This window comes from Mauremys reevesii, linkage group 9 (genome assembly GCF_016161935.1).
Source record: "Mauremys reevesii isolate NIE-2019 linkage group 9, ASM1616193v1, whole genome shotgun sequence".
Lineage (NCBI taxonomy): Eukaryota > Metazoa > Chordata > Testudines > Geoemydidae > Mauremys > Mauremys reevesii.
In genome coordinates, this window is record NC_052631.1 from 11,044,978 (window position 1) to 11,068,040 (window position 23,063).

At 37.3% G+C, this 23,063-nt stretch overlaps 1 protein-coding gene across 9 annotated transcripts in view; it reads right to left on the reverse strand.

Annotated features, from left to right (window-relative positions):
* Nucleotides 1-207: 207 nt before the first annotated feature.
* Nucleotides 208-23,063, reverse strand: part of PIK3CA (phosphatidylinositol-4,5-bisphosphate 3-kinase catalytic subunit alpha) — a 68,760-nt gene continuing 45,904 nt past the window's right edge. For all 9 annotated transcript variants that reach the window (XM_039487927.1, XM_039487924.1, XM_039487930.1 and 6 more), the window contains 15 exons: nt 20,713-20,818; nt 19,065-19,217; nt 18,810-18,944; nt 9,826-9,950; nt 9,366-9,447; nt 8,644-8,808; nt 7,907-8,010; nt 5,885-6,056; nt 5,385-5,491; nt 4,797-4,918; nt 3,975-4,053; nt 2,912-3,082; nt 2,223-2,340; nt 1,854-2,005; nt 208-758 (listed from right to left, as the gene is read on the reverse strand). In XM_039487927.1, coding sequence (XP_039343861.1) covers nt 488-758; nt 1,854-2,005; nt 2,223-2,340; nt 2,912-3,082; nt 3,975-4,053; nt 4,797-4,918; nt 5,385-5,491; nt 5,885-6,056; nt 7,907-8,010; nt 8,644-8,808; nt 9,366-9,447; nt 9,826-9,950; nt 18,810-18,944; nt 19,065-19,217; nt 20,713-20,818 — 2,062 coding nt within the window. In that variant the 3' untranslated portion in view covers nt 208-487. The remainder of the gene's footprint in view (nt 759-1,853; nt 2,006-2,222; nt 2,341-2,911; nt 3,083-3,974; nt 4,054-4,796; nt 4,919-5,384; nt 5,492-5,884; nt 6,057-7,906; nt 8,011-8,643; nt 8,809-9,365; nt 9,448-9,825; nt 9,951-18,809; nt 18,945-19,064; nt 19,218-20,712; nt 20,819-23,063) is intronic.

Sequence of the window (23,063 nt, forward strand, 5' to 3'; positions counted from 1 at the left end):
TGAAAATGCCTTCAATTTCAACACTATACCTATTATTTTAATAACCATGAAAACACTAAGTTTTCTTCCTTTTCAACTCTTTGAAACCCTACATAATCTTTAAAGTGATACTAGACCTATTGTAATATGTGATGGACTATTTTTGATGATAGCATGATTTTCCTTTCCCTAAATTAAAAGCAAACAAAAAAAACCCTGCCAATCTTCCAAGTTTACCTTTTTGGGTTTAAGGCATAATATGAAATTGCACATCACACGAAAGCTTAATTTTGAAGGGAACAGTTTTAGTGCTATCCGAAACCCACCCCCCCTTTTTTTTTTTATTCTGAACCTCTGGATATTTCATCTCTGCTCTTGCTGTAAATTCTAATGCCGTCTGTGGTTTGTGCAATTCCTATGCAACCAGTCTTTGCTGCTGACAAGTATTAACAGTGCAGCGTAGCACCCATAAGTGGGCTATCAGTTTTTTAAATTCTTCACTTTCATTTCAGTTCAAGGCATGCTGCTTTATTGTGTGGAAGATCCAGTCCATTTTCGTTGTCCAGCCGCCATGATGAGCGTCATTCATCTGCTTCATGAAATATTCTAGAGCTTCTTGTTCACTTTTGTCCAGTGCAAGTGTCTTTCGAATGTACGCAATATCATCAAAAGACTGTAATTCTGGCATTCCTGAGCCAAGCATCATGGAGAAGAGATTTATGAAGAGATTGGCATGCTGCCGAATTGCTAAGTAAGCCTTATAACACATCTCCTGAAACCTTGAAAAGAAAGACAAGAGTTGGTTGGTTCAAGATAGGTGCTACTGGATCCACAACAACTTTCATTTTTTGGAGGCAACAGAAGGTGAGAGGCAGGTGGGCCATTATAAAAGTTTGAGAGGCCAACTCTGTGAGGTGTTTATTTTTTTTTTAAATATAATGTAAATGCCACAATAGCACTGGAAACATTTCTTCATTGTATCATCTTCCTAAATGTCCTCCAGTTAGGGAAAGTTTATGCTACTGGTTAAGTCGAGCTAACTTACATTGCTCAGAGGTGTGAAAAAGCACCTCCATCCCAGAAACGCAAGTTTTGCACTGTCCACACCAGTGCTATGCCGACGGGAGAGTCGCTATAGTGGTTCATCTATATCGGTGCAGCTGCACCGATATAGCGCTATAGTGTAGATTTGCCCTTAGATTAGGTTAGTTTTCAAGTGATTTTTCAGTGACTAATTGATACCAGGTAAATTGGAGACAGGCCTTCGCTTCTAAATCCCTATTTTAGGTTCATAAGCTTTCTCAAAAAGTGAATTATTTAGGGATGTTTAAGGAAATCCACTGAGCCATTTGAGTTACGCAAGTCTAAGAAGAATACATATTTTAAGCATTAAAACAAAATTGCTCATCACCAGTAAAATTTACCAAGGACAGTTGTAGTTCTAACACTTGAGTAAAATTACATTTTTAAATCAAGTAATCTTAAGTGGTTATGTATGTGTCTGATCCAGCAAAGTCAGTGGCAATTGTGGATCAGCACCTTGAAGGATCAGGCCCACAGGACTTGAGTGCTGAGAACCATACAAAGATCTATCCCTGAGTGGACAATTTGAAAGAGATTTGTGTCCCACAACTGAATTAATGTAAAATTGGATGCCTGCATTATGTTTCTTAGGTACATTAAGCTCTACATGTACCTATACAGGGTCTTATAGCACATAGCTTGATTCAGGTAATAGGCCAAAGTATTAAAGATCATTGGTTCTTTATTATATCTAAAAGATATTTTGCTACAAAATATACCCAAATATATACAAAAACTGATTAAATATTTTCATTTATGTGAAATAATTGCTCAATTGAAAAATGGCTTACCTTTCAAATTCCCTTGTTTTGGTACATTCTTGGGCTCCTTTACTAATCACTATTAAGAAATCTTGCGTTAAGACAAATGGCACACGCTCTCGTTTGTAACCAAATTTTTTCTTCTTGTGATCCAGGAAGTGTCCAAAATCAATGTGAAACAGCTTTAAAGAGGGAGAAAATGGTTACACATGTTAAAATTATTTTGCTTATTTAAATAGCTTTCATAACAACATCAGTTCATCTAGTTTTTGCGTGGATTTTGTGATCCAAAACACCAATATGCCATACAATTAGTGTCTATACATCAGACAAATGGAAGATGACATATTACATAAATGAATATTTTTAGACAGAGATTTTTGAAAAATAGTATCTTACTTGTCCGTCATCTTTCACCATGATGTTACTATTGTGACGATCACCAATTCCCAATATGAAGGTAGCAACACAATAGCCAGCGCAAGAGCGTGTAAACAAATCAATAGCTGCATCATACCTGTTGAAAACAAACACTGGAGGCATTATTCTTCTGAAGTTCTAACACCACAGAAGTGCAGAAATAACATGCATGTAATAAAGAATGTGTGTATACTAGCTTAACGAAGCCATGCTAATCAAGACTACTTGGATTTTATCATTGAACTGAATCAAAAAGCTAGGTAGAGATTCAGCTTTCTTGGAATACAACAATACCTGTAGTAAGATCAAAAAATAATAATAAACTTACCATTAGAGCAACTTTTTTAAAGACAGAGAAAAGAAATTTTCACTCTGATAAGCTACCAATGCAAATTCAGATTTAAACCATATATTTGTGCAAGTGTATATCTTAAATTGCCAATTTTTTGCCAACTGCTGCATTGTCACAATATCACACTATGCCTTAACTTCAAGAGGAGAGCTATGGATAGCAAAAATACCAGGTGTAGAGTATCGCTGTATGACTTAGTTTCCCACTTCAAGAAGGGGGGTATGAAATATTTCTGTTTTGGGGCCTCCATCAAAAAAACCAAAAACAAACAGGTAAATTAAAAAGGAGAATAAGTAAATGAAAAGTAAAACCTCACATTTCTCCTTTGTTTTTGTCCTTGAGCCACTGATGTAATGTGTGGCTGTTGAACTGCAATGCGCCCTTTAGACCACCTTTACACTGAATCTGCATAATTGTGTGAGAGCTTCTCACCACCTCAATAAGTCCCACACAATCACCAATAGACAAACAGCCATAAGGCAACATCCTGGATGGAAAAAAAATATTTTTTATAAAAAGAGCAAGTTTTCAGATAGAAAGCATTTTAAACAGTACAAAATATACATGTTCTGGTTAGTAACCTTAATCAGATCAATACTATCTATTATTGGATTTACTTCATAGGGTTCTGCTGAAAATACATTTGAAAACCCTACAGCTGTATTATCAGAAGTGTTGAGAAAAAAGTGTGCAAGAATGTTAGAGTTCAATAATGTGCCTGACTCTGCGGCCACTACATCTGGCAATTTATTTCCTAGTTTTATACTGGGAAAAGATTTAAGCTGAAAATTACTAATGGTTTCCCCAATACCTCTGAATATTATCAATAATCATTAATGGAACTTTCAGAATGTAGGTGGATTTATCTAGACAGATCTCTGTACAGATCTTCAGACTTTAATACTAAGGGCAGGACAGTCTTCAGACTTTCAGAAAAGGAACATTCAGCACAACTTGAGTGCTACCAGAAACGCATAATACACAATAATGCTTAAGTAAAGCCTACTTTAAGAAACCCCCCACATGCAATTCTAAAAATACATTTCAAGAGCTATTACCTGACAATATTATAAAATTGTAATGGAAACCCATGAACCACAGCAATGCTGGTCTTAAGCTAGTCTTACTGATGGCCATTCCCTGGAACTGGACTGAGGCCACCAAAATAAATTTTCACATAAGGCACTGATCAGTTTATAGACCCCAATATTTTACATATCTTGAAGCTATAAAAGTTACAGCATAACATACAGAAACATGCTTACAAATCATTTTAAGTATTACAATTGTTTTTCATGAAAAAGGAAGGGAACCATCCATAATAAATAAGTTAAACAGAAAACATTAAGAATGGCACTTGAGAATATTCTGTTGCTTACCGAAGATCAAGACCCTGATTTTGCCAGATGTTTTCCATAATTCGAATGATCTGAAGTGTCAGCATGTCCTGACGTAAATCTGAAATATTCAAGTACATACAGATGTTGTGGATTTTATAAGATCAGAACAAAAGCTTTTTGTAACATGCCATTTTATTTATTTTTTTCCCAATATATTTTAGTCTTGGACAGTAGGTTGTGTATTTCACTAAAGTTATGTTCTCTAAAATGTATTATCATTATGCACAAGTCAAAAGCAACCTTTAACGTTTAAGAATTAATGTAAAAGACTTGGGGTAGTGTCAAGATTGATTATTAAGATACAACTTATTAATCCAGGCAGATTTTAGAGATAGATATCAAACATGGCTTTACAAATTAGAGCAAATATTCTAAAGCATTTTAAAATTTGAATAGTATTACAGTTAAATAATACTGTGGTAAGCGTATGAAAATATTAGACAAATCAGTTTCTATACTATGGAAAGTACAGTGCATACATGAGTCATGTTCTAAGAGGAAAAAACAGTTCAAAATATTGTTATAAGAGAGAATGAGTGTTTGAAAAAGAAGAGCCTAGGAGCACAGCTACAAAAATACTGTGCATGTGTTTGTCTGTTCATTTTTTACATGTCTATTTCTTTAGAAACTCTAATTAGCAAAGCCAAACAAGGTATGTTTATTTCTTTAACATGTATTCTACAAATTATTTAGAAATTTTTTTAAAGTCAACAGGCAAGATATGAGAAGAGAAGTTTATACATAAACACACAACTCTCTGGAATATGTTAACCAGAATATGTATGTATTTTGTGCCCTTACCATCTCCATTTTTAAAGATGATCTCATTGTTTTGAAACAACAGTTCAGACATAATATCTGGGTTTTCCCAGTTCAACCACAGTGGCCTTTTTGCAGAGGACATAATCCTGCACTCCTCAAGCCTACAAAAAGATAAGATTTCTTCTAAATAAGTGTATTGTTGACATTAGTGAATGGTGTTTTTGTAATATTCCTGCTCTCTTCACCTTTCCTTCCCCCAACACTTATGGCTGATATGACACTGATGGGCCAAGATGGACAGTTAACAACCAATTTTCATTCATGAGCCTTAAACTTAAAGCAAGAAGTGCACTAGCTTGTGCTGCCTGAGAAGGGAACTGGCTGTATATAATCTTCAGCAGCATCACTTCTGGCCAAATAATAAGGTTCCTCACAAAAACTGCAAGCATTATTCTGTGGTCATTTAAAGTTGTTTTATTGATGATACTGGCTTAAGGATAAAAAAAGTATCCACTATACAATTTTCTTAGTACAGTTGCAAATTTTAAAATCTTTTCCAAGATGCACTCATTTCAGAAAAATGGTCTACTTAAATATTTTGATAAATTCCAAAAGTGAAGAACATACCTGAGATTTCCCAGCTGATGAGCAGGGTTAAGAGGAGAAATAAAGCCTTGTAAAGCATCCATGAAATCTGGCCGCCTCATTTGTTCAACAAGAAACTTCATCTGTACCTGAAGGGTAATCACATTTAATTTGAGAGCTTTTGGTTATATGAGAAAGATGTACATACATGCTGGGTTTTAATTTTGATTTAAGCTGTAATTTTGTGTAATGCAAGTGTTAAAAAAACAAACAATCCTACATTAGCCACATATCACCAGAACTGAAGCATTATTTTTATATTACCTGAAAATAGTTGTATGACATAACTTCTATTTAAATGACCTACTCAACTGGCCAACAACAGTGGGTACAGTAAAAATATCTCCAACACCTGGTAAGGAATTTTATTATTTACTGGAGTAAATAATACCACACTGTTTTAACTAACCAAATAAAGACCCAATTATTATTTAAACTACTTTTAAACATTCTTAATTCTTGTATTCTGATAACAGTAATACCTTTTGTGTCTCATCCTTCTTCTCCTGCTTGAGAATATCTGTGAGGTTTATCAGTTTCTCCATAGCCTCCACCTGCCTGCTCAAATGTTTTAGGTACATCCCACATGCTCGACAGTAGGACTCCAAAAGTAAACCAAATCTCTGGCTTACATTTTTATTGTGCATTTCAGACCTATCAAAAGAGAACATTTTCAGGTAAAAAGAACATTTACAAGTATTACTGTTTAGGGCTGGTGCTGTCCCTGTGCCCTTTCTCTCAGTGGGCACAATTTCCAAGGGACAGGCCTACAGTTGCACTTCTCTCAGAAGTGAATTCCACAATTCAGCCCACTTTTAGACTGAACAGACCAGGCAACAGCGCCTCCTGCTTACCCCCCATATTACCTCAGCAAGTCCAACTGGTTTTGGTCTCTGCTGTAGACCCCACCCTGGGAGCTGTGATCCCCTGGTAAACACAGGGACAGAACAGCTTGTTCTAAACAGTATGCTTTATCCATCCACAGGAACATTACAAGCAAAGAGAAAATGTTTAAAAACCAATAAAAGCATACAGCCTTGCCCAAACATAGCATTTACCTCATGCAACTAGGTAGGCCTAATTTAGCCTTGACGCCCTTCCTGTTTTCCCAGCGAGTTACTGCCTGCTTCTCTGCAGACCCTCTATCCCTAAGACTCAGAAACTCAGCTTTTCAATTATATTCAATCTCTCTGTTTGAAAGTTCCTGCGTAGAAACTCTAAGGGTGTCAAGTGGAGCTCTTGCACTCCCCTGCAATGGGGCCTGTCAACCCAATTCCACATTAGTGGAGGTAAACCTCCAAGGAATTATCCGCTCCACTGTCCATCGGGATTGTCTACACTCAACCATTAACTTACTTCTCTAGGAACCAAAAGTTAACTATGGCTGATTTAACGTAGTTACTCTTTCACCAGCAGCACAGTAACTCAAAACCCACATGGTGTGTATATGTATATAAAAAATATTCATAAAATTCATTTAATTCCTACATTCTTTACAACAGGCAATTTTAAAAGGCTTTGGCATATAAAAGTAATTTGAAATATCTTAAATTTAGAAAGCAAGCAATGGATATGAGCTAATTATCTACAGTGGCTATGTTCATGTGGAATTTGCTGATAATCACCCTGTACATACCCAGTTACTAACTCCTCAGCAATCTTAACTTAAATTTCAACGTCATTCACCACCTATTTTTTTAAAAAACTTTTCATTATACTTTCGGCAGTGATTTAAGTAGAAAGACAAAGTGGAACAATGATCACGACATAGCATCATAGGACTGGAAGGGACCTTGAGAGTCAACTAGTCCAGTCCTCTACACTCATGGCAGGACTATGATATAATGCAACAAAGATCTAACCATAGGAACAGAATAAGTATACAGTAAAGCCAGAGTGGCTGCTTCAGTAAATATTAACTAGAGGACAGGAAAGATTGAAAGAAACAGAAGAGAGGCTAAAGGAGGAAGACCAATGAAGAATGGTGATCTTAAAGGGGAGCATACTTTCTTAGTGATACTAAATGCAATAATGAGGTCCTGAACAAATAAATAATAATTAAAAGTTATTGATCTTTGTATAAACCTTCCACTGAGAACAGTAGGAGATCTATTGTGGATTGAGGGAGTATGGGGCCCTAAATTTATACCCTTAGTCCATCAGAGAAGGAATTCAGTTCTCTTCAGTGACTGAGCATGACATTTCTACCTTAGATACAACGCTGGCTACTACAAAAAAAAAAAAAAAAAAAAAGTAGTTTATCATCTTCTGTATCTTTCCAAACTTCAACACCTAAACTGACTTCAGATTTGAGAACTAATTTTGTTTGGGGAATCATGCTGCTTATATTGAAAAAAAAACAACAACAACAACAAAAAAAACGTATAGTAGGTAATAGCTTAAGAAAAAAGGACATTTTAGTCTGACATTTCATACCTCTAACTACTGTGATATAGCTTGGTGGAAATTCACCATTACCCAAAAAACTTCCCAAACAAACTTACTTTAAGTGCCAAAAGAAAAAGTGTCCTATCCTTTGATTGGTCAGTGCCTTCTTGAGTAAAAATCTCACCAGCAGATTATCCAAATATTGCTCATATTTCAGAACCTATTTATGGGCAAGAAGAAATGAGAATTTGGAACTGTAGCTTTCATTTTACAAATATTCCCATGGATAATACACATCCAGACACATACTACATAAAAGAAGAGCCACATTCTGGAAAAGGATTTTATAACTCAAGAATGTCTGGCCCTCATATTTTAGAGTTTGTAAATTTTAGCAGATATTGTTCCAACCCTGCCTAACAGTACACACACTGGATAAGGTCCAAACTTACCACCTATCTGACATTTCCTTTATTGTTAACTTAACTGACACCAACCAAATTTTAGCCTCATTTTGCTAAGGTTTCTAGAATTGCCTCTTCAGGGAACCTGCCCAGTCCATGCTACAGAAAGACAAATGGTCTGGCTGCCAATGTGAATCAGCAGAACAGCTCTGTATCTCCTTACAGGGTCCTAACATCTCATATCCTATTTACAGTAAAATAAACCAGGTTTGATGTTTCAAGGTTGCAACTACTGTATTTATTATCTATTCCCCAGAATCACTAGGGAATTACTGTTTGTCAAGATTTCTTCTCTTTCTTCTTGCTACATCAGATTTAAGAAGCAACAATTAAAAACAATTGCCAACAAATATACATAACCTCTAATTTAACAGAACAAGCTGGGGTACCTGTACTAGCTGGATTAAGTACTGAGACAGTTTATCATCTGTCAAATACTTCTCCAGACAGCGAACTGCGAACGCTCGCACCATTGGGTCAGGGTAATTACAGTCCAAAAGCTCCATTGCCTGTTCTGGCTTGATTGGAGGCCAGTCTTTTACCAAGCAGTACATCTGTGTGGAACAAAAAACAACCCCCCAACATAATCCAGACATTTTAAGCAGTTGCATGGACAAAACAATAATTGTGAAATAGACCCATGTAAGACCAGCGATCATTTTCCTGTTTAAAAATTTAATTTACTCTTTGCTCTCACAGATGACAAATGATGTAAACTACAACCTGCTAAACATTTTATCCACTATTAAAAAAAGCTATAGTAAGAATTACAACCTCAGTCATTCCATGGTCAGTAATGTCAACCCAGTGTAACTCACTGGTCAGAAATACATCAGGGATTGAACCAGGGACCTCTAGAGGTAAAAGCTTAAGTCTCTTGAACCAAACAGCCAGGTTCTGAAGCCATTAGCTGTAACAGACCCATATCATCTGTGGATCAGGCACAGAGTGGGACAGAACACACACCAACCAATGGGTTGCATGAGCAGAACATATTCTAACTAACGATTGCTCACTTTCATGCAAGTTGAAGGAAAATTGTTTTTAAAAATCAAAATACTGTGTTTAAAACGATGTCTTTTAGCAAAGTTTCTTGAATGCAGTATATTACCTGGGCTACTTCATCTCTAGAGTTCCATTTAACAGACAAAAGTAGTTTTGGTAGAATTTCTGGGGTATTTACACAATAGTGTCTGTAAGAGAGAGAAAAATTTAAACTTGCATATACAAAACTAGAGGTAAACAGTAAGTAGATTTACTCTGATCACAGCAGACTATGGCCCTCAATCCTGAAATATTATCTATCTTTATGCCTGCAGAGTCCCCCTGAAATCAGCACGGCTCTGCATGGCACAGGTATCTGTCCAGGCACTTAAGTTTGCAGAATTGAGGCACATAATGATTACTTCTATCATCAGCTTTCCTCCATAGACGTATAAAACTGTAATATATGCTTCCTAAAATGCTAACCACAGCAAGGTGGAACACAGTGAACAAGTCAGAATTCAAGTCAATTATGTGTTTTATGAAGTTACAGAATTCCAGAACCCCATCTTTATGATTCTTTATACCTGTGGCTCCAAAGGAAGTCCTTCTCTTGCTCAGTAATTTCAGACAGAGGGTCTCGTGTACAAATTGCACGGAGTTGCTCTTTGTCACTTTCTCTTAATTCATTATCTCTAGCTAGCCTGTTACTCTGTAAAAGAAAATGGTACATTATCCTTCCACACTTTTTTCTGCTCTCATGCAAGCTACATACCTGATGTATATAATGTAGCATCATTTCTACTCTATTATTAAAAATCTGTTGGTTGTTTCTTTCAATCCGAGTGAAGCTCTGTATTATATATTTTTAAAACGATGAAACAGTGCTAGCTTTATAGTGTTTTGATGTTTCTAACTGCTTACCACCACGGGCAGGGATATCATTCCAAAGAAATTAGTTGGCACACTACCATCAAATGAGATTCTAGCAAGAGCCCCATAAACCATAAGATGAAAGCGACAACCCCATCCCCATTTATCAAACTATCCAGGAAATCTGCTGCAAGAGGCAGAGAAAAAGCTAAGACTGGAGAAGCAGAATGTGGGGGGAAAAAATAGGTGAATATGAGGTCTGAAAGGAAGTGTGGAACATGTCCAGGAAGCTTTGAAAATCAGCAGGAGAGTTTCAAATTGATTTCCAATGTGACTGTGAAGCCAGTGTTCGTTAATGCTGAACAGATTCCCCAAAGGGGTAGGGACACTCAAAGTAACCCCCAGGGGAGCTGGGTGTATCCAGCGATTGAGTTCATTTAGTGTTATTTCGTGTGCTCAGAGCCTGTTACATAGATCCATTTTATAGATACAAAATAAAATAAACCAGCTTGGTCACTCATGACTCCTTGGCCCCTTCTTTCTTTCTCCCATAATTTAGTAACTTTTAGTCTATGGTTGGTGTAAAACTTCTTCGTTTTACATCATGATGCCAGGGTGATGGAGCTCCTGATATTTTGTTTGTGGAATGGTTTGCAGTGTAAAAAGACAGAATTCCTAAGGAGTTTCAGTGATGTAGAGCCACAATTCACAGAGCATAGTGAAATTTTTCATCTTAAACTTGTTTCCACCAAAAACCACAGATCTGACTGTGTTAAATTTGAATTGTTTCAGATGAAAAAAAATAAATCCAAAAAATTTAACATATGTTTTATTACGACATTTTAAAAATAAAAGATTTTGGATTGATTGATTTTTGGATTCAAAACAACTGATTACATAAACCTCAATGAAGTTTAACAGAAAAAAAGCCATTTTTTTTATTTTGAACTTTGTCTAAAAAAGTTTTGGGTCAACTCAAAACAAAATTCCTCCCATTTTTTTGGTACAACCAGCAAACTGAAAAATCAGTTATTCATCCAGCTCTATTTCTAAGTGCTATCATTTTTGCCATTTATTTGTTGGAAGCTGAAATGCTCCAGAAATATCTAATTTTATTCAGCTGCACACATCTTTAAATCTTTCACATTTTGAGATCTTCAGGATGCATAGTTGTTATAAAATATGGCAAAAGGAAAAGCCTCTTTGCCATGTGAACCATGCATTAAAAACTAAATTTTGTCTAAAGTTCCCATTTTGTTGACAGAAACCCTCTTTCAGAGCTTGATTACTGGGTAACATCATTGTGGAACTACCTAGAACATCTTGGTATGAAGATTTTTCTGTAAGTGTGGCTGGTTCTCATTTGAGAAACAAGCCAAACTAGAATCATCCAGAGACAGACAGACATATTGTTTTGTCTTTTAAAGAGTATTATGCCTTAAAGTGTACATAAAATATTTTAATGTAGAAGGAGCTGACAGATTATAGCCTATTGCTACCTACTGCCTGTTTAAAAAAAGGTACATAATAGATACTTAAGACTGGAAGTACTATGCTTTGCCTTCAGTTTTAGTTATGTCATTTTTTTGTTTACTGTATTATTATAGTTACTCACACAAGGCGTGGATCATGGTGTTATATGGGGACATTTAAAAATGGCTTAAATTAAGTCATGAGCATTTCCAAAGGGAATGAACATACCACACTCCCTTGCAGCACATATCTACTGAAAATCCCTCCTTGACTTGTTCCCCACCCATCTCCCACCTGATTAGTAATCCAGCCACTCTAGCCTGTGCACTTTAATGCAAGCAGCTTCTGAAGCAAGTGAATTGTAGTCAGATATGAGAAGAGGCAAATTCTTTAGAACTACCACCAGTGGAATTTTTAAAAGAACATGTAATAGATAAAGCACAATAATGTCTATTCCAAATGTCTCGGAGACATCAAAAACTGGGATATATACTTGATGTTATGGCAAGAGATGCTATGAAAAAACAAAAACAAAAAAACCTAAAGGCAAGAGAGAATTATGGGAAGTAAGTTAGTGGATAAAGGATTCATGCCAGGAGTGGGGAAGCTATATATTCCATCCTATAAAAAAAGGCACACATTTATGTATTATTTATAAAAAATGATTAAAAACTTTCTAAAAGCATGCATTTATCTAGCTTCTAGTAGAGGCTTGTTGCAAGTAGAACAAAGCCAAATTAAAAATAAGGAAACAGAACTAGCATACATGCTACTATCTAGAGTTAAAGCATCAACTAAAAGACAAACCACACTTCTGAAACTCCTTTTATAGCTGCAGCTGTTATAAACAATGAAGATTACTGTAACAAAGTGATTACAGAAAAATGATTTTTCAGTTTGTTTCTTTAGTTCTCTTTTTCCTATACAAGTTATTCAGTTTTCCTTCTTGTTTGTGTGGGTATTTGTTGAAAAGCAATCAGGCAGGGAAAAAGAATTTGTTTGCATACTATACACATTGGTAAGTGGATTTTAGGGGGATCAAGGGTGGCACTGGAAACTCATTTTTCAAAACTGACTAGATTTCAAGCTGACAGTTCCCCCTGTAAATTCAATGTAGCATAAAAGTTTCAGAAAGTGACCAGGAATCGGGAAGCTCAGTTCAAATCTAGATTTGCTTTTAATTCATTATAAATTTGGAAAAAATCCCTACATTTTCTTGACCTTCACTTAATACCACTGTAAAATAAGATTATTTAAAGCTACACCTCTACCTCGATATAACGCCACCCGATATAACACGAATTCGGATATAACGCGGTAAAGCAGTGCTTGGGGGGGAGGGGGGGCTGCGCACTCCGGTGGATCAAAGCAAGTTCAATATAACACGGTTTCACCTGTAACATGGTAAGATTTTTTGGCTCCCAAGGACAGCGTTATATCAAGGTAGAGGTGTATTTGCACATGTTGGATCATAAGACAAAATGTACCTGTATATTAGGTCAGAAAGTTCATGGTTTAGGTCAAGCCCAGTGGGAAAATGCATTTATCCTGTTGAGGCCAACATCAAAAACTTGAAATTCTATGAAGTGTGGGACAGTAAAGTAGATAATATATACATTTAATATTTGAGAAAGCTTCTGAAATATTTGACGTAACAATGGATCTATAAATGCTCCATTATAACAGTATCTATGCCTGATCTTAAATATTTCTACTAATTTATTGGTTAAAAGTGCAATGTAGTGCATTTCAAAATTAAACAAAAACACGTTTATTGTTTTGTATGTTAACAGAAGATGTTTTATAGAACACCACTATGGTAACTTGGCCTGGTGATTTCCACAGCATCTGGGACTAAACTTATTTAAAAATTTTGACAAGTATATTGGTAATTGGTAAACTCTAAGTCTGTGTCAGATCTTGAATATGTAGCATGCATTGTCTTGTCCAAAGTTTTATTTTCACGTTACTTGGTGTTATTACTATTATACAGCCATAAACACACGCGGTACTTTACAGAACACACAGCTCCTGCCCCAAAGAGCTTATAAGATAAAAACAAGACAGACAATATAAGGAACAACAGGTATGATGTGGAAATATCAATAGTGATGAAACAAATTTAGGAAGATTTTATGAAAAATGTTTTAAAGAGGGATTAGAAGGAGCAGCAAGAGGATACTTGGCAGACAAAGTAGGAGATTAGAGTTTTAGTAGGTAGCAGTGTTAAAAAAAGAAAAGAAAAAGGGGAGAGTATGAGTAGCACTATGCATTACTGAATTGACATGGAAATGGATGCTAATACACCTTTCTCCACTGCTAACTGCTATGATCTCGCTCCTGAGTATTATAGGGACGAGAAAGCTGGTTCAATAGGAAATAAGCACCCACCTAATCTTGAAAAACAAACTCTGAATATTTCTGAAGTTCAAAAAATATCACATCTTTGTTGTGCCTTTAAAAACTATTAGAATTTATACCTCTCTGCACTTTCTTCTATACTTAGCTGAAACTAGAAACAGTACTGAGGTGGCTATATTTGAGCCTTAAAGAAACCAGAAAGCCTTATAGTCAATCAAGAAGATACAAATATGCATCAGATATGCACTCCCAACTTCTAGGTTCTCACATGACCATCCTGCAAGTCTGCCTCGTTCCTACTTTAAAGCAGCTTCTGCAGTTGAGGTGAATTGGACTAGTAATTAATGAGCAGATGTGTCCATCTGTGATAATCAGAGGACCCCCACTACTAATCTGTCCCATAGATGGGAGAAAACTACAGCATTCTGGAATTACAACTCTCACCTATTGCATACTATTACTTTCATGTTGAAGAAAGAGAAATGGGGACAGTCAGGAGAGTGCTTTGTAATTTTTAAAAGGTACCACAGTCATGGGCTCAAAGTAAGAACCTAGACAGGTTTCAGCTACTGTAGAGATGAATATTTTAGAAACTACTAATTTACAAACCCTCACTATAGTCACTACTGATCTCTCCCTTGCCAATCCTAAGGACCATACACATTCTCTTCAGTCTTTGCTACCTTTAATACTGTTGACCACCCAGCTCTCAAAACTATCTTCATCTTATGTGGACTTACAGCCCTTTCTTTCCTGGTTCTTCACCTGCATGTAATCTCCTTCAGTGTTGCCTTTGATTTATCATCACACTTCAACTTTGTTGAGGTTTTTCAGAGTCTGCCTCAGTCCCCCTTCTCTTTTCCTGTGCAACTTCTTACATAAGGATGATCTCTTATCACCTCTATGCCAGTGACTCTCAGATCTACCCCTCATCTATCAAGGACTGCATTTCTTCAGTATCTTCTGCTTCCTCAATCTTAGGCTGTCAAACGTGTAAACTCTGTCTTTCCTTCTTCACCCTTCCCCAGTTTCAGACAACTCCACTATCTCTTGGGTACTCACTCAAGCTCACAACTTTGGTATTATCTTAAAGTTGTCCCTTTTCTTCTCCTTTCACATGCAGGCCCTTATCAAACCTTGTCACATCTCCTCCTATGTTACCACCAAAATCTGTCTCTTGTTCCCACTGCTATGCCTTTTGGTTCATAAAGTAACATCAATCATGTTACCTTAATTTTCTGTCAACTTTGTCCCTCCTTTCCCTTTCGCATTCCTCTTTCTGATAACAATTTAAAAACAGGAGGCTCTTCAAGGAAGGGACTGTGTCTTTATTTCTTTGTATACTTATTTCTTTCACACTTTAGATCATGTAAGTTACAACCGTGATGATGATAGCCAATACTGTAAAGTTAGGCAACTAAATTCACATTTAGGCACCTAATAAAATGAACTGACTCAGAGGTACTGAGCACCCACTGCTCTAATCAGATTCAAACTTCTCAACCTCTCTGAAAATCAGGCCACTTAGGGTTAGATCATGCCTAGCACTAACATGGCCGCACAAAGGAATTGGGGCGGGGGGAGAAATCGATCTAAGTTACGCAACTTCAGCTACAAGTAGACGTACTTAGATCGACTTACCGTGGTGTCTTCACTACGGTGAGTCGACTGCTGCCGCTCCCCCGTCGACTCTGCCTGTGCCTCTCGCCGAGCTGGAGTACAGGAGTCGACGGGAGAGCGCTCGGGGATCGATTTATCGCATCTAGACTAGACACGATAAATCAATCCCTGCTGGATCGATCACTGCCCGCCGATCCGGCCGGTAGTGAAGACATACCCTCAGCTTCAGTGACACCTGATCAGGGTGGAATGATTTAAATCAAGGCAATTTAAATAATGAATTTTAATCAGCTTTTCCATTTGTACTTCAACTGTTTTCTAAAGAAAGGAGCATTCTCATTGGTTGATATAACCATTAAAACATGCTGATTTACAACTAAATAGAACTAGATTTGGTACATTATAACAGTTACTTAAGCAATTATATATAGCTTAATATTTTCAGTTTCTTATTAATTGTACATGTTTAGCATGTTAGAAAATGGTGAATGATATATTGCCTATTTACTAGATAATTTTTTGCTCATGATTTGTGTCAAGCTGTATTAGGATAGCAACTAGAATTTAATTAACACAACAGCATATGCAATTTATTTTTATTATACAAAACAAGCCCTTAATACAGTACATGACCTACTGTGCCATACTCAAAGCTTGATCTCAAAAGTTAAGATTTTTTCCCCATTTTCATTCTTTATAAAAAAGCAGCCTTTAACTCAGTTTTTGGTAGAGGCTCATGGATTCAGCATATTTATTTCTCATTTAAAATGTTTTAAGAGATAATAAGAAGTTCAGGATTTAACATATTTTGTATTACATTCAGATTTCATTTTAAAGAGTTATTTTTAAAAAACAATTTAAATAAAATAAAAAATATCTAATTTAAATAAAAATTATGTTTTAGTTTTTCAAAAGAAATCACTGATTTCTATTCACTCTGCACCTGATGCTCCCACGGGCAGTGTGCCTATATTACCCTTTCCCCTCTTATTCAGGACTGCATCTTAAAGACACAATTTATTCCTTATTTATGTTCAAAATATGACACCCAAGTCTGAATTCTGTGTGCTTGTTTTAAAGAAGGTGAAGCGCACACAACTCTAGGCACCTACGTTTGAAACTTTGACCAATAATGGTAATAGAAGGAGCCTGCAATATGTAGACAACACAGAGCCTTACTTATTCACCACACATGGCCATGCCATTACCACTAGGGCAGCCCAGTTCTTGGATAAAATCAGCTCAAAGACAAAGAACAGCTGGCTGAAGCTGAACCCAAGCAAGACCGAGGTTGCGCTCATGGGCAGGGGAAAGCATTTCGAAGAGTTTGCAGACATGGTGCAGTCCATGCTGACCAACATTTTCAAATTAATTTCAGGGAGATGTGTGGAGGCAGCCAGGCCAAATTTGACTGAGTGGCATTGTGACCTGGCTCTTGGGGTGGCAGCGCCACTCATGTTTGGCTCAACCAGAACAAAACAGATGTACAAAATAAAACAGTCTGAATGGTTTGGAAAAGCACTTAGCATCAGTCTTCTAAGGTCATACCATATACTCATGGCCCAATTGGATTCTGAAATAAACTGGACCTAAACTACCATTTTTAGGTTTCAGTGCCAACAGTCTTTTGACATGACTGAGTTTACATGTGTGAGCTATTGTTTCAGGAAGAAAACACTGAATTGGTTTTCATTCACATTTTTGAGGTTTTCAACTTAATCATATTGTGTGCAGTTCTGGTCTCCCATGTTCAAGAAGGATGAATTCAAACTGGAACAGGTACAGAGAAGGGCTACTAGGATGATCCGAGGAATGGAAAACCTATCTTATGAAAGGAGACTAAAAGACCTTGGCTTGTTTAGCCTAACCAAAAGAAGGCTGAGGGGAGATATGATTGCTCTTTATAAATATATCAGAGGGATAAATATCAGGGAGGGAGAGGAATTATTTAAGCATAGTACCAATGTGGACACAAGAACAAATGGATATAAACTGCCTATCAGGAAGTTTAAACTTGAAATTAGATGAAGGTTTCTAACCATTAGAGAAACGAAGTTCTGGAACAGCCTTCCAAGGGGAGTAGCGGGGGCAAAAGACATATCTGGCTTCAAAACTAAGCTTGATAAGTTTATGGAAGGGATGGTATGGTGGGATAGCCTAATTTTGGCAATTAATTCATCTTTGATTATTAGCAGGTAAATATGCCCAGTGGTCTGATGTGATGCTAGATGGGATGGGATCTGAGTTACTACAGAGAATTCTTTCCTGGGTGCTGGCTGGTGAGTCTTGCCCACATGCTCAGGGTTTAACTGATCACCATATTTGGGGTCGGGAAGGAATTTTCCTCCACGGCAGATTGGCAGAGCCCCTGGGGGTTTTTCGCCTTCCTCTGCAGCGTGAGGCACAGGTCACTTGCTGGAGGAGTCTCTGCACCTTGAGGTTTTTAAACCACAATTTGAGGACTTCAATAACTCAGACATAGTTTAGGGGGTTGTTACAGGCGTGGGTGGGTGAGATTCTGTGGCCTGCGTTGTGCAGGAGATCAGACTAGATGATCATAATGGTCCCTTCTGACCTTAAAGTCTATCAGGGCTAGAAATATAATTTAATTAAAAAAAAAAGGACGCTCAGCATTTGAAGCAAGAGATAGATTTGATGGTAAATTTCAAGGCCACCGAATCGCAGAATGCATGGGACTCAGGTCAAGACACTGTATCTCTGACTGCTAATAAAGTTAACTTTTGGCAGTTTGGTAGAACATAGAACTTAGAGATCAGCATTGCCAAAGAAGTTACGAGCATATTACAGATTATAAAAAAGATTTTTCAAAGATAAAACTTATATACAGACAAGAAATTGTGGGAGGGAGCGGAGATAGGGAAAAATTAGAAGAAATAGTGCCGCTGATGGAGAATCTAGCCCTATTACATTTTTTCAAAATTAACATAACGTTCTGACATCCAGACAAATTGTTTATGTAAGCTGGAAAAAAGTCCAGAACTGTTTGCACAGTAAGACACAGTTATATCCTTAAAAGATTTTGGTTGATCAGTGAAGCATCAATATGTTTTACTGCATGAGACAGAACAACCTGTTGGCCACTTTTTGTCTGGTATTTATCAAAAATAATTTGGCTTCATGTATTTTGATATAAAATATATTTCCCCCCACAAATAAAGCACTTCAAAATGTGCAAATATTTTAAAGTTTTAGTAACTAATCCTGGAAAGTAAATTCCCCTTACCAGCCCCGCATGGCTGTAGTTAAACCCTAGTTCTCGAGATATAGTCCAATTGGCATGTTCTTCAATCACTGTCATGTCTGGAAACTTTACAGGGCTGCTAAACCAATCAAATTCCAGCTCTAAACATGGAGTTTCCTGAGGAAAAAAGAATTTTAATGATTGTTCTGAAACAAATTATAAATTAGAAATCACTATAATCTGAACAAGTAGATATGTTACACTAAGGCTGAAATGAGAATATAAGCATCAATTTACCTTATTTGGATTTGACCCAGTAACGCCAATAGGATTTAGCAGATCTTCCAGCCCATGAGGCACAGGCCACAGATTCAAAGCCATTTTCCCAGACACAAGAGTGTCTGTATAATCAAACATGTTTATATTTCCCCAAGCCAATGGGCAGTGTTCCTTAAAAAGATCAAATGATCATTAATAAATGATAGTGAAGAGTGATCAAGTTATAGTACAATATTGGATTTCAAGGAATAACGGGAGGAGGAAAAAGATTTTTGAAAAACTGAACTATGGAATCACACAATCATAAAGTAGATCAAAACACTATTTGTATTTGTAGTGCATTGACACTATGGGAAGCCAGAAATAATATAATTTATCAAAATGAAAGCCAGCATAGTTAACAGCCACTATTTTGCCTACATTTTTGACTTGCTTGTTTGTTATATCTTGATTTCTAAGTTTTCTAACCAAGAAAACAACAACACATGCTCATGAAAGTCATATGCATGCATGCTGAATCAGATATTTCTCAATACTTTTTTCAGGCAATCTTGTTTGGATATCAGGTGTCAGCTGGATTCAGGAAAATAGTGTGTAGAACCTTGCTATTAAAAATAAATAATGTATTACCATAATTAATCAATTTTTTAAATTAGCAAAAAGAGCAAAGCAAACAATTAAAAGGCAAGAATTACATTTCAAGTTGTACTCTGTTCATTTTGACAAATCTAGTTTTAATTAATTGTGATAATACTTAATTTATACAATATATTACAGATCATATTACAAGATTTGTTATGGGACATCATTACAAGCACTATGTCTCTGCTATTAAACCCTTACTGTCAAATGTGGAGAGAGAGTGTGTGAGAAAGTATGGATTATCAAATATGTAGGTTAGCAGAGAGCAAATGATGACAGTTGTAGCATACTTCCGTGTGAGACTTCAAACCTCTGTCTTGTCAGCTGCTGTGACAATCATTTCAAAGAACACAATCTAAACAGTTACAACTGCCTACCAGGATTTTTTCCTCAAGTCAGTCTTTCAAGGATTTTAAACTGCACAAAACTGCAAAGTCTTATACACTCACGAACATATAAAAAAAACGGATGGTACATCAGAACACACCCACACATATACTTAAGACGAAACTTTTTGAGCCTGGATGCTTAAAGTTAGGATCCAAAACCTACATTTTAGGCACCCTCAGAAAAGCTTGCTGGTTTTTTTTTTCCAAATTGCTTAGCAACCCCAACTCCCATTTAAGTCAAAAGGAGATACAAGTGCTCAGCACCTTCTCTCTCACACACTCACGTATTTTTTAGGCGCCTAAGAATGGCTTGAGGAACCTACCTTTCGGCACCCACGTTTGAAAATTTTGGCCTAACCCTTTCTGTTCAACAATACAGACCACAATTAATGCTGCATGGATAATACACAACAAATATATCAGGTAAGAAAAAAAATAATTTGTAGTCAATAAAGTTAAGAGAAGTTTCTATACATCTTAGGTGATATTTTAATCAAATAAAAATTCAAGAAGATAAAAGATTTTGGTAAGACCAACTTCTACTGAAGTGTTGACCAACTGTTCTTCCCAAATTTGGCTGCCTGGAGTTTTATCTTACAACACATTAGAACTATTAAAATCATTAAATATTTTACCTCCTTAGCCCCCTTTCTTCCCTTAACAGAGCAGATGGAAAGGCAAAGCCGAGCAGCACGTGGGAGATCAGGAATGTACATGTCATATGACAGCCATTCATTCCATCTGTGGAATTTTAAAAGTAAAATAAAAACCAGGTTAAAACAGATAAAACTCAGTACACTTTAGTTAGTAAATAGCCACAAATTGATATGGAAAAATCAGAGTTTGTTCCTCCTCCAAGGATATTAAATATATATTTCTACTCTAGAAGAGCAAAATAATCAAAATGGCTCTGATTAAGCAGATCAGCCTCCTGCATGTATTCAGCCACGTCTACTGCTTTTAGTCACCAAAGTCCTTACTGCTTTTTACTCTGGTTAGCCCTGCAGAACCAATGTTGCTCAGAGAAAGTGAGCTGGATTTTATTCCTTCTTGGGCATCTCATCAATAGAATTGTTTACCAAATTTAATCAACACTTGTGCAGACTCCCTGACTGTAATTGTCAATGTAGGCCTAGTCTGAAGACATGGGTTTGCATGGTTGTTATTGAGGATTTAATTTGGCCTGCAAAATCTTTAACTATTCATGAAGATGCATACGAAGTAAAGAAGTTGGCTTGACTCTCAGAGCCCAGTTTGAATTACAAGAGCTAGTTAGAAGAAAATGTGTGTTTCTACTTGTAAACTCAGTATTGGGATCATTCGGAAACAATGCCATATTTATAGTTACATTACAATATAGAGCCACGCACTTTTAAGCACTTTAGTAGGCTTAAGTCAAGCAAAAAAATCTAAGCACGTCAGAACATGATATAACTAATATGTAAGGCTGCGGGTTTGTCATGGAGGTCACGGATTCTGTGACTTTCTGTGACTTCTGCAGCGGCCAGCACGCCTGGCTCAGGGGCAGCTCAGGCAGCCCGTGCTGCTGCTGGGCCAGTCTTGGACCGCCGCGCCCCTGCCAGCAGCAGAGTTTGGGTGTGGGAGGGGGCAGGCGGCTGGGACTAGGCGGGCTCTGGGTGGCACTTACCTGGGAGGCCCTTCGGAAGTAGCGACATCCCCCTTGCTCAGTTGCTAGGCAGAGGCGTGTCCAGGCAGCTCTGCATGCTGCCTCTGCCCAGAGCTCTGCTTTGCAGCTCCTATTGGCCAGGAATCACAGCCAATGGGAGGTGTGGGGACAGTGCCTGGCCACGCCTCTGCCTAGCAACTGAGAGAGGAGGGTGTCGTCGCTTCCAGGGAGCCCTCCCAGGTAAACAACACCCAGAGCCTGCCTCACCCCGTCTTGTGCCTCAAACCCCTGCCCCCTCCCGCACCCAAACTCTGCTGTTGCTCAGGGGGCGGGAGGAGGCATGGAGCCATGTAGGGAGCCTGCTAACCCCCATGCCCCAACACTAGCAGGGGTCCCAGCCTGTGCGCCACCACTTATGCCCCCCGCAACAGCCAGGCTGCCCTTCCCCAGCACCCACAGGGCCCCCAGGCACCACCCCTCCACTCCCCAAATTTTATTCACTGGTATTTTTAGTAAAAGTATGGACAGGTCACGGGCCATGAATTTTTGTTTACTGCCCATGACTTACCTGTGACTTTTACTGAAAATACCCATGACTAAAACGTAGCCATATTAATATGTAAATAGACGCTCTCTGAAGAAACTCCCTCCCCTCCCAAGTTGTAGAGGAAGTATTGTCACAGACAAGTGGAAGAAAAAAAAAATCAATTCTGAGGATATAAATCATAAGAGGAAATAAATGAATGAAAAACTGTCTCACACTACTGGTCAGTTTTACATTTAGTAAAAACCAGTGTTTCATCACTCTTCTCCCTGCTGTACACTTCCTTTTCCCGGTATGATAAAATACTGTGTTTTCTTCTCAAGGTTAAGTTTCACTACAAGTTTGTTATTTGTATTTACTAAATGCCAACAATCTACAGCAGTGGTTTTCAACCTGTGGTCTGTGGATCCTTGGGAGTCTGTAGACTATGTCTAAGATTTCCAAAGGGGTCAGCCTCTCCATTTGAAATTTTTTTAACAGTCCGCAAATGAAAAAAGGTTGAATATCACTGATTTACAGCAATACTTCCTGTACAACAGTGTAATAAAAAGAATAATTTCCTAGCTAGCTAATGGATACTTTCCAAATATTTGCATAGCTATATTAATTATGATTCTGTTGAATTGTACAGTAGTAAACTGCACAGGAAACAATTAATACTGGAGAAGAATACTTGAATTTAGTACAGGATGTCTGTTAGCCAATGAAAGTCAGAGAAGCCTGAAGAACAGTGAGTGCAACCTGTTTCAATTACTGCACTGTAACTAATAAAATAAGGCTGTAAAGACTTATAATTACAAACGAGAGAAAAGGTT